A 16,408-nucleotide genomic window follows, 5' to 3' on the forward strand; every position below is an offset into this window, starting at 1 on the left:
CTCTCTAGTACTGGTTAAGAAATAGAGTAATGGATCAGTGGATTAGAATAGTTACAAATGATACAGCAGTAAATGACAATAGTAATATATTGTTTGACAAATCCAAAGATATTAACTTCTGGGAAAAGAACTCACTATTTAACAAGAACTCTTGAGGAAACTAGAAAACAATATGGCAAAAATAGGCATAGACCCACATTTCATGCCCTTACACCAAAATAGGGTAAAAATAATATAGGATTTAGGCATAAAGGGTTAAACTATAGATCAATCAGATCAAGAAATATTTTGTCTGCTGGATCTATGGAAAGTAGAGAAATTTATGATCAAATTAGAAATAGGGAATATTATAAATCCCAAAATTAATGATTTTGACTATTAAATTAGGAAGGTTTTACACTAATACAATCAATGCAGTCAAAATTAGAAGAAAATCAGAAAACTGGAAAACAATTTTCACAGCTAGTGGTTTAAATAAAAGTCTTATTTCTAAAATAAAAAGAAAATTGAATCAAATTTATAAGGTTACAAGTTATTTCCCAATTGAAATTCAAAGGATATGAATAGGCAGTTTTCAAAGGAAGAAATTAAAGCTATATTTAATCATATGACAAAATGCTCTAAATCATTACTGATTAGAGAAATTCAAAATAAAACAACTTTGAGGTACTACTTCACACTTATCAGATTGGCTAAGATGAGAAAAAGTCTTGGTGAGGTTTTTTGCTTATTGGGTTATTAATGTCCTTTGGGGGAAGTATGAATTAATCCAACCATTCTGGAGAGCAATATGGAACAAAATGCAAAGAGCAATAAAATTGATCATAACCTTTGACTCAGCAATAACACTACTAGGCCTATATTCAAAAGAAGTCATAAAAAATAGGAAAAGGCCTACATTTTAAAAAATTACAATAGCTCTTTTTGTATTGGCAAATTGAGAGGATGTCCATCATTGGGAAAAGGCTGGACATTTTGTACCATATGAACGTTATGGATTTCTGTTTTCTATAAGAAACCAATAATGGTCAGACTTTAAAGAAGCATGGAAAGAATTCCATGAACTGATGCTGAGTGAAGGGAACAGAACCAAAAGAACATTGTTCATATTAGCAACAACATTGTGGGTTGATTAACTATGATGAATACAGCTCCTTTCAGCACTTCAGAGATCTAGGATAATTTGGGAGACATGTTTTTCCTTCCTATTACATGGTTTTCTTTCTTGTCCCTTAGTCTTAATTCTTCATATATAAAATGACTAAAATGTAAATATGTTAAGCACAAAAGTTCATGCACAAATTTTACTAGACTGTCATCAGTGTGAGGGGGTGGGAAGGGAGGGTGGTAGACAAATGTGTAACATAAATATGCAAGTGAATGAATGTGGAAAAACTTTCATAACCTGTAACTGGAAAAATAAAATAAATTTTATAATTTTAAATTTTAAAAAAGAACTGGACATTTTCATCAAATTGGAAAATCTTCACTTAAAAAATTGGAGAGGGGGATATATATATATATATATATATATTTCTAGTTTGTCCAGAAGTCTTATCCCATTGAGGGAATGTTGGATTCTTATAGTTATGCTAATGTACTGAGAACAGCATTTAACATAACAGCATTAAAACTTGGGATATATATACATATATATATATATATATATATATATATATATATCTGCCAAATTATATAAAAAAAACTTATTTCAGAAAAAGAAGGGAATTTTAAATATTAAAAGCTTTAAAATACCTACAGAGGTTTAAAGTTTATGTTTTAATTCAATAAATTTACCTGTCTTACTTGATCCCATTTGTTTGTATACTACTCTATATTCATAATTCCTGGCTCTTCGCCTTCATACCCAGGTGATAAGGGGCATTCAATTCAACAAGTATCACTATGTTTAAAGCTTTGTACTAGGTGCAAGAGTCAGGCTAGGATAGAAGGAAACCAAAAGGAATAATGAGACAATCCTTGACCTCAAAGAACTTAATTCTACTGGTCAATAGACTATTTAAACAATTTGGTGAGAACTGTTTGAATTATATGTAGCTCCTTCTTTTGGACTGTACCCTTTTTAAAAAATTTTTTTTTATTTTTGCTTTGCTAATTAGTGAAAGATCTAACTGTTCCCAATTCTAATTCGAAGATGTAAATTGTCAAGTAATCTTTGAGATCTTGTTGACTAAATGAATTTGGCTATTATCTCATTGAAAATAACTCCTGGGGGCAGCTAGGTGGTATAGTGGATAAAGCACCAGCCCTGGAGTCAGGAGTACCTGGGTTCAAATCCGGTCTCAGACACTTAATAATTACCTGTGTGGCCTTGGGCAAGCCACTTAACCCCGTTTGCCTTGCAAAAACTAAAAAAAAAAAGAAAAGAAAGAAAGAAAATGACTCCTAATTCTCCATGCCAAGCTTTCATCGCTTTCTTCTGGTTTCCCATGTTTCATTTTCAGTGTACTTTACATCTCTCTACATGAATATCTCAAAAGCATGTCAAGTTTACTTTTATCTATCTAAAACAGAACTCATCTTTCTCTCTAAAATCCCATTTTCCTTATAACTTCTCTAGTTCACTGTAGAATAATATCATTTTCTCAAACATTCAGATTAACAATTTAGGACTTTTGGAAACAGACATAGGCTTTTATATTGTCTTTCTGCTTTGTCTGAAATATTCTCCCTTTATACCTCTTTGAATCCCAAGTTCCCTCCAAGGCTGAGTTTCAAAAGGTCTTTCCTAATTTTCCCAGTTTCTAGTCCCATCTCATCTACATTTTATAAATCACCTTGCACTTATTCTAAATATATCCCATAATTATTTTTCTGTGAATATGGTGCATTCCCCTAGTAGCAAGTATATCCCTTCAAAATAGGATATATATCATTAACAGTGTCTGGCACAGACAACAGAGTAGCTGATTTTATGTTTGCTGGTTGATTGGTTGGTTTATACTTGAAAGAGCTGCTTATCTATTAACAATTATGTAATAAACATTCCTTAAATTGAATTAGATGTTTTGTTATGTCATTTAGTGGTCATCAATCTCTTTTAGCATTTTCTGTTTTCAAGAAAAGACTGGGGGATTGTAAATATCCAATAAATATTTGGCTTCTTTCATTGAGTAACTCTGAAATATCTTTTCAAACAAAATTTTTTTTGCATCTTCCCCTGTGCTATATTTCATATTCAAGTGACCAAGCATCAAATTGCATTTAATTTGGAGAATCTCATCAAATTCTTCACAGAATTTTTCTTCTACTTAAGTCCTTGTAACAGATGTTGAACTATAATCTTCAGATGATATGTTCACTTACAGTAATCATGATCACTTTAAAATGATATGATTAAGTGTCCCATGAAAGTGTTCCTTGAAACCAATTTTTTTTAGTTTTTTTGCCAGGCAAATGGGGTTAAGTGGCTTGCCCAAGGCCACACAGCTAGGTAATTATTAAGTGTCTGAGACTGGATTTGAACCCAGGTTCTCCTGACTCCAGGGCTGGTGCTTTATCCACTGTGCCACCTAGCCACCCAAAACCAATTTTTCAACACATGGATGTAGAACTTATCTGAACCAAGGTGATCAGAGTATGATTAGTTCCATAGACCATGGAAATATATGAGATCAACAAGGGAAAGATTATAAACAGAGGCAAAAAAAAGAGAGATCTCAGAATAAAGTTGTGACGGACGCATATATAGGGCATGATGGAGCAGATAGATGACTCCTGTTGCCCCTGTTCTCACTGATCTCCATGGCAACAGCTAACTCTAATGGGGGGGGAACAGTGGCAAAGGTTCTAAGGAAGTTAGGAATAGCAGTGAGACCTTATTAAATACACCTAGAAAAATGTTTGCATTGAAAAGTGAAATGTTTCCCAGTGACTCAGGGAATAGTTCTGAAGGTATTTCAAAGACATGAACTATCTAAACAGATAAAAATTATTGCAAGGGATGCTTTTATTGAAGTTGATGACAAAGAGACAACAGGAAAGTTACAATAGCTACCAACCACTGTGATTTTTCAAATCAATAAAATATGGAAATAATTTATGCTCATAGAGCATCCTTGATAAAAACACAATAAGAAAATAGATAGATTTCTTACACAGAGACCATGTCTTTATAGTTACATGGCTGATAAGATTCAGGAAACATAAATTCACCCCCTTTCTCCCATACTGATTATTGACTTTTAGATCATATTTAATACACAAAAGGAAAATGCAACCTTAATGTCAGTCCTTATGCAAAAAGATATGTCTTGTACTGAGATTACATAGGAAATTTTAAGGGGAAAAAAAAGCACCCAAAGAGATTATTTTGTTTAATACCTATGCCTCTAAATAAGTGTTATTAAGTAGGAGATGTGTGTATTGGGGGCTTACTTGGAACATACATAGATCTTCTGACATGGAGTCATCCCTTTTCTGGTAGAAGATATTCTCAATTCCCCTATTGTGTGGACAGGAATAGCTTTCTTTAACTGACTACATAATTTGATTTTTAAAAGTGACAAACTAGGACAGTCAATTTCTCTTTCCTGAATTGGAGAAGTGGAAGGGGAGAGATATCTTCTTTCCCTCTCTTCTTTTTATGCTGTATCTCCATGAAATGGGGCAATGGTGTTTATCATGTTTAGTTGTATTTGTCCTTCTCAGTTTCTAGGTTCAAGCATTAATCCCCATTAGACACAGGATTGGGAACTACAGCAATCTTGGAGACAGATTCCATGCAGCATGATGCAACTAGCCAGTCTGTAAAAAAAACGGTTTGAGAAGCCAGGTGCTTGGGACTAGAGCCCAAGGAGGTGTTTGCACTTGGAACTATTCTTTTTAAAATTTGCTAAGCTAATTGAATATTTGTTATTGTACTTTTGAAGAAAATATTTCTTTGCAAAAGCTAATCTGATGTTCAGTGGCTAAACAGACCTGAAGTATAAGGGATCACCTGTGATAATCAGAAGAACACTATTGGCAGAGATTGAAGTCATTGAGAGAAATACTCCCAACCTCCCTTAAAGATACCAGAGAACTCTGAGGGAGTTAAGAACCATTTGGGTAGTGAGTCAATGTTATATATAGATATAGATTTAGGTAAAATAAATAGAGGCTCAATAAATAGATGTTTGCCAAAAACCAGTGTCAAGGTAAAATGAGAAAATGGTTTCCTATTCCTGACAACTCCCCAACTTATTATTTTTGACAGTGGTTTTAATTGCATTATGCCTTGGTACATTGCAAATTCTCCTTAGAAAAATATAGTAAAAAGACTGTCATTGACCCAACCATGCACATTTTAAAAATAAAGCAACTAAAATGAATATTTTTCATCTTTCGGATTTCAATTGGACAGAAAGAAAACCACTCACACTAATTCTTCAACACTTAATTACACAACTGTTGTTAGAAATATAATGAGCTAGGCTCTGAACTGAGAAGGAGGAAATCATACTGGGTCAAATTTAGGGAATCACACAGTACATTTAATGATACCAAGTAGTTCACAGGTATCTTTTTTAAACAACATTTCCTTGGTGATGTTACTCAGCTATGAATTCCAGAATATAATGATTATTGAAGAATTATATTTAGAAACAACTTGAAAGTCAATGAAAATATATAGTAGGCAATGATTGTAATATATTGTCAGTGATGGGTTTTAAGTGTGAAGTGTAATAAAGGACATAATTAAGGAAATATATGACTGGAAAAAAGAGGTAGTGGCTCATGTGGTGATGAGACATAACAGACAATCTAAATGGTTTGATAGGAGACTTTCAATGTATTGGTTAGATCCGAATTGAGGATTATAATACAATTTGTAAGAGTCATACAAGTTGTGAAGGTATGAAAGGAGCATCATATGTATAAATGGAAGGAACAATAGGTCATACTATATGTTTTAAGCATGCATTATTTAGACTATGAAAAAAAGGTGGCAGCATGCATTTTTTGTGTATTGAAAGTGTCCTTTCTGTCTTTAGTGGGGAACTCTCCCAAGGGAGCTATCTATAGACTTCCCATTACTAATTACTAATGGGACCATAAGAGTCTCAGTCTTTAATAGTCAGGAATCTATAGTTTAGTTTCTTTAAGACTTGGTTTTCTGTAAATTTCTTGATCTGATTTTTTTAACACTTTAACTTGTGATTACATGCTAATTAATATGTGTGGTTGTTAAAATATCACAGATTGTAATGCTTTAGCTGACAGTTATCCCTGGAATTATGTCAAATCCCAACTAAGAAAACTTGTATAGGGAGGGTAATACTATGAATGGTGAAAGATATATGGGTCCAAATTCTTATGGCAAAAGGGGTCAAAATTTTTTCCATTGACTATTTGTGAGAGGAAGTATATTTTAATGGAGAGTGAAGGACTTGGAGTCAAGAGGACCCAGGTTCAAATTTTGACACTGAGCCTCTCTAGCTATAACAAATCAAGTATCCTCTTCAAGTCTCACTTTTCTCACCTATAACAGAGGGCATTATATTAGTCTGCAGATCCTTTCAACTTAAAATTGATGCAATCTACAATTCTATGAAAAAGCATTAGTTGCAGAGTTGAGGATGAAATATTTTATATTTTCCCAGTATTCAAGTTAATCTTTTTTCCAATCCCTTTCATTCACCACTTGCTTCTCTATCACAAACTCATCAAACCATATACAGAACAGGGCAGCTAGGTGGCATAGTAAGTAGATTGCCAGATCTAAAATCAGGAAGACTCATCTTTCTGATGTCAAATAGTTACAGTGTGACCCTAAGTAGGTCACAAAACTCTGTTTGCCTCAGTTTCCTCCTCTGTAAAATAAAATGGGGAAAGAAAACCCCAAATAATGTCATGCAGTAGACTGAAAATGCTTGAATAACAAATAGAATATTTATGGAATAGTATTATCATTAAATGCTAAATGAAAATAGCAAATACTTTTTCAAATACATAAAATATAAACCACCAAAAGAAGGAAAAATACATACAAAATATATCAATTATATTCCTTTTAAGAAAATGTCTGGGTGTATAATTTGGAGATGATGCCTCACCTTGAATATCATCTGGTAGGAGCTCTTTTCGGATATAACCAAGAAGCTTCAATTTTCTTTCCATCTGTCTGTCACCAACTTCACTGTCTAACCACTGTTGGCAAGAAAAGGCATATTCCTTGTCTCTTCTCCCAGATTCCTGAATGGTGATTCGATCTATGTAGCATCCAGCACCATAGCCAGTGCCACTGTGTTCTATAAGCACTTTTCTGACCATTCCCAGGTCTACTGCCCTCAGGCTGAAGGTGCTCACCTAAAGAAAGGTAAATAACAGAAATACCTTGTAAATTATCCATTGGAAAAGCTCAACTTTGTTTCAGTATTTCAATGATTCATGGCTGGTTGAAATGTTCCACAACCAAAAAAAGAGATATTTAAGTACTGACAACAAATCGAGAACTGAACTAGTCTTTAAGGGAATAAAAGGGGAAAGGAAATAAAAGGAATAAAAATGAAATAATGCCTGCTCTTTGAGCTCACACATGTGTAAATAATGGATTCCTTCAAATTTCAAATCCAATGCCACATTCAAAGATGGCCTTTCCCAGTCTTCTTTAACCTTCTGGCTGCTAGTATCTTTCTAATAATCTGTGTGATCTCTAAAACATTCTGCCTTCAGTTTGCACATTTATTTTATATTATTTCATCTATTACAAGTAAACTCTTTGAGAGAAGGGGCTATCTTTCTTTTTTGCTTATATTTGGAATTAACATAGTGCCTGTCACATAGTAAGCATTTATGAAATGCTTGTTAATTGTTGATAAATTTATTGTCTGTCTTCCATTTTCTCCTCGGCTCTTGACATAGTTAGGAGCAAAAATCAAGTACTAAAATTCTTGTGATTGATTTGTAGTGGAATAATGCATAAAATATGACTAACTGGAGTTCTATGATGGTCAGATCAGAGAAGGGAAAGAACATTATTGGATGAGAGGCAGGAAAGGCCATCAAGGAAAACTTCACTGAGGAAATCTGATTGGAGTTATACCTTAATAAATAGACAGGATTTCAAAAGGGGTGTGGCATGCCAGAGATGGGTAAAAATAGGAACAATATTAAGCAATATCAAAAATAGTGTTTAGGCAATGTGAGAATTCCTGTTTGGGTAGAGTTGAGAATGTATGAAAGGGGATAATCAGGGATAAGGCCCAAAATATAGGCTAAAGATGGTAGATAACCTTGAAAGCAAAGATACTGAGTTATAATGTAATCTGAAAAGTGAAAGACAGTCATCAAAACATTTTGCAAAGAACCACAAGAATCAGAACTGATTAGGAAAGATAAGTCATTTGAGAGTAATACAAAGGATGGTTTGGAGAAGGGAGAAAAATAGAGACAGGAAAACAGGTAGAAGTCTATTCAAATATTTAAAGTAGATAGTTAATAAATGAAGAAGCAAAAATGACTTTGAGATTTAGAGAAACAAGCCATAGTTTTTGACAGAAAGCAAAAAGGGAAAGTTTCATAAAGAACATTGAATCTGGAGTCAGGAAAATTGGTGTTCAAATACAGCTTCAGACATTTACAATGAGATTCTGGGAAAGTCACTTTAACCTGTTAGCCTCAGTTTTCTCATCTGTAAAATGGAGTTAAGAGTGATTTTTCCCTCTAAGGTTGCTGAGAGGATAAAATTAGATGTTTTCAGATCACTAGAATTTTACATCAATATTTTAAAATGCTTTTCTAAAATAGTATTAGCCTGTGAAGTTTTCAAATTCTTTTACAATTAGTTAGAATGTCTTACCAGCAAATTTGATAAGCATATCATCCAAATCATTGAAACTTTCATCCAAATTTTTTCTAATTGTTTCACAGCATAGGACCAGAGACAAATTGCTTTGGTAGATGCATCCCTCCAAGTTGACATCAATTAGTCAACGGACTTTCTTTGCATATGATCATTTAATCATGTTCCAAAGCTACTTAATTGGTTTAGCATTTTTAATGGTTATTAGGTTCTACAGTCATCATATAACTTGATAATTCTCTCAAGAACTATATTTCACATAAGCCAAATGAAATTATAAGGAATCATCTCATATAGTGGATAGGGAGCTAGCCTTAGAATCAGGAAGATTTACTTAGGTTTAAGTTCTGTCTATCATATGTACTGGTTGCAAAATTCAGGTTGAATCAATTGATATTGATATTTCAGTGCTCTATATTATTATCTAAGACAAACTGAAGAGAAAGTATAAACTTGAGCTGTTAGAATACTCTATATCTGGGAGTAACCTATATCAATGAAATTACAGGCCTAGCTCCTATTCCTATGTCCCTAAATGCATTATTCATATGAATTCATTTTGTGATCTAGCCAACACACTTCCACCTTTTCCATAAGTTAATATAATGAGACACTTTTGAATGTGTTGCTAATATCTATAGTATTCAATTATCAGCCAATTATGAATGAAAAAGAGAAAGAGAGACCTACTAAATCTAGTGATTACTTCCTTTCCAAATGTGCACAAAATACCTCTTTAACAATGTGCCCTGGGATTTTGCCAAGAATTACAACTGGTATTATTGGCATATACCTTGAACAATCAATCATCTTTTTTGAAAACTGGGCTCCTGCCTATAACTAGTTCACAGACATTTCCCATTTAAATGTTTTCATTCCATCACAAAAGTCTTCTCCAACTTGTACAGGGTAAGTGAATTATTAGCAGACAGGTATTTCAAAATAATAGAATGGAAAGAATCATGGCTCTTGGTCCATCCTGGATCATAAGACCTAGTTCAAATGCTATTTCTTCTATTTGATATCAGGCAAGTTGCTTAACTTTTCTGACCCTCAGCTTTCTCCTCCATAAAATGAGGGTAGGTTGGCAGGTATTTGGATCTGGTGTTTGGTCAACCACAGATAAGTCTATGATCCTACAATTTAGCCCACTTGAAAGGCATAGTTAAAGGGTAGGACAAGAAGGATCTCAATGTTCAGTGAGATATGCTATTCTAAAATTTCCTGACTCCAAAATGCTCTCTAAGCATAGGTCACTGAATTTCAATATTTATATTATGGGATATTTAGAGGCAACTTCATATAGTAGAATTAGAAAGAACTGATTGAGTGGTACTGGCAGCATAAGAATTATTGAGACTATGCTGAAAGACAATATGTTAGAAATAAAAGTGCTGACCTGACTTGGTAAAGGCAATTTATTCACTTGTATGTTCTTTACATAAATGAAATCACAGGTTCTTCATGTGAAAAGGTTGGAGACCATATGTCCTTCTCTAATCTGGTAAAAAAAATAACTTTTTTCCTTTCTGTATCCTTGGCCTTTTGCAAAATGTTTCCCTTGGTTTCTGTGGCTGTCTCTTATGTGATGTGATATATTCTTGGATTTCTTCTGTTCATATGACCAGAAGGGTCACATGGTCCTGACATTCATTTGAGTATTCCAGAATGAACAGAGACAACAGCAATGTGAACAAAGGTATAAATACAATCTACTGCCAATCCCTACAAACACCTCATTAAGAAGTAACGGAAGAGAGAGATAGAGTCAAGATGATGAAATAAAGACTGGGGATTCTTGCAGCACTCCCTTTTATTAATGTCTCTAACCAAATTCTTCTGTGACGGAAACCACAAAAAAGACTTAGTGAAACAATTTTTCAGTCCAAGACAACTTGGAAGAGTCTGTTACATCGAGGTTAGAAAGGGCCTCAATGCAGATCAGGCCACACTGGAACAAACTAGCTCCAACCTTCCAGGAACAATCCACAGGGTGCCTAGGTGCCTGAGGGCACCAGGGTCAGTTTGCAGTGGGGGCATTTCCATACCTCTAATCCCAGGGATTGACAAGGAAAATTGGGACAAAAAAATTCAGCGCATCCCCAGCCCCAGAGACCAGGGTAAGGGAGTTGAGGGAGATTGCAGAGGTGTCTTTGCTACCCCTGAGGCAAGACACTGTTGCTTCAACCATACTCAAAATACAGGTTGAGGAGGAGTAGAAGCACAACAGAATTCACTGCCTATAGAGGAGCAGGGACCATCCTCATGGTTTCAGGATGGTGCCAGTGCACAGGCCAGTAGAATGGTCAGTCTCTCATTAAACATTGGAAGAATTGAGAACTTGTAGGTGGGGGGTGGGGGTGTCTCTGAAAGCAGTTGCCAAAAAAACCCTCAAAAGCTTGCAACAGCATGTCCTCCATCCTGGAAGCAGAACCCTACAGTAACAAAGAGGTGAAGAAATGAGTAAGCAAGAGAAGAAAAAAAAAAAGCCAACTATGGACAATTACTTTGGTCCCATGGAGGATCAAAATACACTCTCAGAAGATGACAAAGTCAAGGTTTCTGAAACCAAATCCTCCAAGAAAAATGTAAATTGACCTCAAACTATGGAAGAACTTAAAAAAAGATTTTGAAAATAAAGTAAGGGAGGTAGAAAAAAATTAGGAAGGGAGATGAGAGTGAGATGGGAAAATCATGAAAACTGAGTCAGCAGTTTTGTGAAGGAGATACAAAAAATTCTGAAGAAAACAACATGGTAAAAATCAATTTGGGTCAAATGGCAAAAGTGGTCCAAAATGCCAGTGAAGAGAAGAATGCCTTAAAAAGCAGAATGGGCGATATGGAAAAGGAGATAGAGAAACTCTCTAAAGAAAATAATTCCTTAAAATGTAAAATGAAGCAAAGGAAAATGGATGACTTTTTGAGAAATCAAGAAACAACAAAATAAAACCAAAAGAATGAAAAACTAGAAGAAAATATGAAATATCTAATTGGAAAACAACTAACCTGGAAAACAAATCCAGAAGAGATCATTTAAAAATTATTGACCTACCTGAGAGTCATGACCAAAATCAGGGCCTAGACTTCATTTTTCAAGAAATAATACAGGAAAACTGCCCTGATACCCTAGAAGCAGAGAGCAAAACAGAGCAAAATAGAAATTGAAAGAATTCACTGATTATCTCCTGAAAGAGATCCCAAAATGCAAACTTCTAAGGATATTATAGCCAAATTTCAGAACTCCCAGGTCAAGGAGAAAATAGTACAGGCAGTCAGAAATAAAAATTCAAATATTGTGGAGTTACAGTCAGAATTACACAGGATTTAGCAGCTTCTACTTTAAGGAACCATGGGGTTTGGAATATGATATTTTAGAAGGCAAAAGAACTTGGACTACAACTAAGAATCAACTTCCCAGCAAAATTGAATATCTTCTTTCAGGAGGAAAAGATGGTCATTCATTGAAGTAGGGGACTTTCAAACTTTCCTGATGAAATGACCAGAGTTGAACAGAAAGTACAGGATTCAGGTGAAGCATAGAGAGTGTGAACCGGAAGAGCAAATTATAAGAGACTTAATGATGGTGAACTACTTGTATTCCTGCCTGGGAAGATGACACTGATAACTCATATGATCCTTCTCACTTATTAAGGCAGTTAGAAGGAGCATATATAGACAAGGATGGATGATATAATATAAAAGAAATGGAATCTATGGAGGGGGAAAGGAACGTACTGGGAGAAAGGATAGGAGAGGTAGAATGGGGTAAATTATTTTACAGAGAAAAGTCAAGAAAAAACTTTTGCAATGGAGTGGAAGGGGGTGGGTGAGGGGTGAGTGAGCCTTTATTCTCATCAGAAATGGCTGAGAGAGGAAATAACATACACACTCTAGGGTATAAAAATCTATCTTACTCTAGGGGAAAATAGGAAAGGAAAGGGATAAGAGAAAGGGAACAAAGGGGGGTAAATGATAGAAGAGAGGGAAGATCATTGGAGAGGGTAGTGAGGTACAATATATTTTTGGAAGGAGAGAGAGAAAATAGAATAAATGGGGGGTGGGAGGATTAACATAGAATTACAGCTAGCAATAGTAACTGTGGGGAAAATATTAAAACAATTTCTCTGATGTACTTATGCTAAAGAATGTTATCAAGACAGGGATGATGTTTGAATACAGACTGAAGCACATTTTTTTTATCAATGGAGGATGTGGGGTGGGAGGAAGGGAGAAAATTTGGAATTCAAGGTTTTGGAACTAAATGTTGAAACTTGTTTTTGCATGTAGCTGAAGGAAAAAAATTAAAAATAAAAAAAGATTAGTTTTCCCTTAAAAAACTGATTAAGTAATGTTCGAGACATGCTTGATTCAGGCTATTGACATCATTTCTGATGTCATTCTGAGTATTAAACTGTCAGAAGGAACTCCATTTGTATTATGATGTTTGGTTGGTGGAAAGTGATGTACAGCTTAGGCAAAGGGGGTATCTTTCATGATTAAATACATCCCTCTACTATGACTATGGAAATATCTTTTTTGTTGTTAAATGAAAAAAAAAATAAATAATGGGCACCTTCTCATCAATATATAACTTGGTTCTGATCTGAAAAGGAAGAATAGTTAGGAGCTATAAACTGGCTATCAAAAAGAAATATAAACTGTAAGCCAATCATTTTATTGTTTAGGCTACTGACAATAGTGGAGATCTAGTGCCGAGCTACTGCTGATTCCATATCTCACACATAAGTGTCATTCATTTTGAAAAATGAATAATTCAGAAGACATCAGTTTTTTCCCCCCATTTTCGGATCCTGACATTAGGGCATGAGAGTTGCAGGGTTAAAATCATTGCTATTCACTCTGTTGATAGTGGCATGTTTGTAGTTAATGAAGAAGAAATAGGTAAACAGATTCCATGATCCCAAACACTAGCAAATGGAGATAAGTAGAAAGGCAAAATGTGGTGGGGAAAAAAGATCAATTCTAAGGGAGAAATTAGGGAATCAAAATTGTCAACAGGTTGGGTGAAGATAAAGTGAATAAAGCATAACCAGAGAGACAAACAGGGACTGAGGGAACAATAAGCTCTTTGACTTCTCTGCACACACAGACACCCAGATGCACACACACATTATGTGTACCTAACCTTTCATGTAAGCACATGTATTAGAAGGGAGATAAGTTACATTAAGCAGCATGTATAGTACAAAAAAATAAGTCTATTCTTGGACTTTGGATCACATTGCAAGCTTATTAATAGTGGAAAAGATATTATAGGAGAATACATTAATTTAACAGATTAAACCTGATTGGTCACTGGTAAATGAAACTCCTTATAAGGAAATTTCCTCTTCTGATGCAAAATATCAACTTCTCTTCAACTTATCAGTGCTCTCTTAGCATCACAGGATTTAGATTTGGAGGGAAACTTAGAGAGCATCTAGAATATGTTCATGGTCATGATATAGGTGCGGAAAATAGAAGCTATAGAGGTTAAATAACTTCCTGAGGGTCACGGCAGGTAAAGTTGCAGAGCTGGGACTGGGGTCCAGGTCCCTATTCTACCAGGTTCAAAGATTTAAATATAGGTGGTGCCATAGAGGAGAAAGTGTCTGGTCTGAAATCAGGAAGACTCATATTTCTGAGTTCAAATCCAGCCACAGACACTTATGAGATATCCCTGGACAAATCACTTAACCCTATTTGCCTTAATTCTTCATCTATAAAATGACCTGGAGAAGGAAATGATAAACCCCTCCAGTATTTTTGCTAAGACAACCTCAAATGGGGTTACAAAGAGTTGAAAGAACTGAAAAATGACTAAACAACAGCACTGGACTTGAATTTGGTGTTTTTTTCCATAATACCACATAGTTTATCCCTTGATGTGTTTGCATACCTCAGAATAAATAGTTTTTAATGACTACAAAGAAATAAAAACCATAGAAAGAATTACAATACTGGTGTAAGGATGAATGATGTGTAAATAGGATTATGAGATTAGTTCAGTCTCATTTATTATGTTTTCCTATTCCACTATGAGACTATGGAAATATAGGTCTCATTGCTTGTAGAGCCCTCTTAAAATGATAAGTTGGTGACACTGTGGGGAAAGGTAATTTATCTCATTGTTTGGTATAATGTTAAATTGATTGACACCAATCTATCAATACATACCAGGAATTATAAACTTGTTTATAAGTTTGCTCAGAGAATCAGGTTTTCTATCCTCTCTGATTCACATATACATTTTCAAATTTTGAATGAGGACTAAGGCAATAACCCAGATGATTTATATCAAAAATACTTTATTCTGATTGTCTAGATAGTTTGGATGAAAGTAGTTCTTGGCCTGGATTATTCAATTACCTCAATTCTCCACTTCACTGTGTTTTTGTAAGACACAGCCTATGTGTAGGTGGATATATGGGTGTATGTGTGGGTGACATAAAAGAGACCAGATGGATGGAAGAAGCAGATTAAATCTCACTAGTTGCCAACCACTCAACCATCCAGGAAGGACTAAAAGACCAGAAATGAAAAAAATAGAGGGGGAGGGGTAAGATTCATTTAGTCATTTAGTCCAAATTTTCTTTACCCACCCCCGAACGGCTGTCCAGTGTTAAGTTTACTTCATACAAAGCATACAGAAAAAGGGAAAGGAAAATGATAGAAAGGAATTATTCTTAACAATAATTCAATCTTCTTTGCCATATCGTCTTTGATTTTCCCCATATGACTCCTAAAGAAGGACATGGTATAGAAAATAAATAACTTAGTAGTTTCTTTTTACAGAAGTCTCATGTTTTTCCAGTTTTATTCTAGGTAGTTTAAAGAAAAAAATTATAACTTTCTTGTCAGTCTGTATGACCCTAAAACTTGAACTTGCCTTTGTGGATTCTTTCTGCCTTTTTCACTACTATAAAGTTCACTGAGGCTAATCATTAATACCATTCTTTGTCACCAGAATTCATGACAGTAGATAAAAGTGGACAAAATTGTTTTCAATTAATTCTCTTTAAATTGATAATATCCCTTATTCCTGACTATTAGTAATATTAAACTTTTGTTTCAGCTCATTGTACTTTTCTTAGAATTTTACTCATCATTAAACTGTCCTGTAAGTAGTAACTGTTATTATTAATGTTAGGCTTCAATAATAGCATGTTTTAAAGTTACTACTCAATATGTATGTCATGGACCACTATTGTTCTATTAGAAACCAGGAGGGATGGGAATTCAGGGAAGCCTGGAAGGATTTGCATGAACTGATACTGAGCGAGATGAGCAGAACCAGAAAAACACTGTACACCCTAACAGCAACATGGGGGGTGATGATCAGCCCTGTTGGACTTGCTCATTGCATCAGTGCAACAGTCAGGAACAATTTGGGGTTATCTGCAATGGAGAATACCATCTGTATCCAGATAAAGAACCGTGGAGTTTGAACAAAGTTCAAGGACTATTCCCTTTAATTTAGAAAAAAAAAACAGATATCTTATTGTCTGATCTTGTTATCTTATACTTTTTGTTTCTTCCTTAAGGATATGATTTCTCTCTCATTACACTCAATTTGGATCAATGTACAACATGGAAACAAAG

The 16,408-nt window shown here is 34.7% G+C and overlaps 1 protein-coding gene across 4 annotated transcripts in view; it reads right to left on the bottom strand.

Moving 5' to 3' along the window:
* LOC141497715 (lipoxygenase homology domain-containing protein 1-like) overlaps window positions 1–16,408 on the bottom strand; it is a 710,463-nt gene that overhangs the window by 109,922 nt on the left and 584,133 nt on the right. For all 4 annotated transcript variants that reach the window (XM_074200482.1, XM_074200484.1, XM_074200481.1 and 1 more), the window contains one exon: window positions 7,059–7,311. In XM_074200482.1, the coding sequence (XP_074056583.1) occupies window positions 7,059–7,311 (253 nt within the window). The remainder of the gene's footprint in view (window positions 1–7,058; window positions 7,312–16,408) is intronic.

This window comes from Macrotis lagotis, chromosome X, assembly GCF_037893015.1.
Source record: "Macrotis lagotis isolate mMagLag1 chromosome X, bilby.v1.9.chrom.fasta, whole genome shotgun sequence".
Taxonomy (NCBI): Eukaryota; Metazoa; Chordata; class Mammalia; order Peramelemorphia; family Peramelidae; genus Macrotis; species Macrotis lagotis.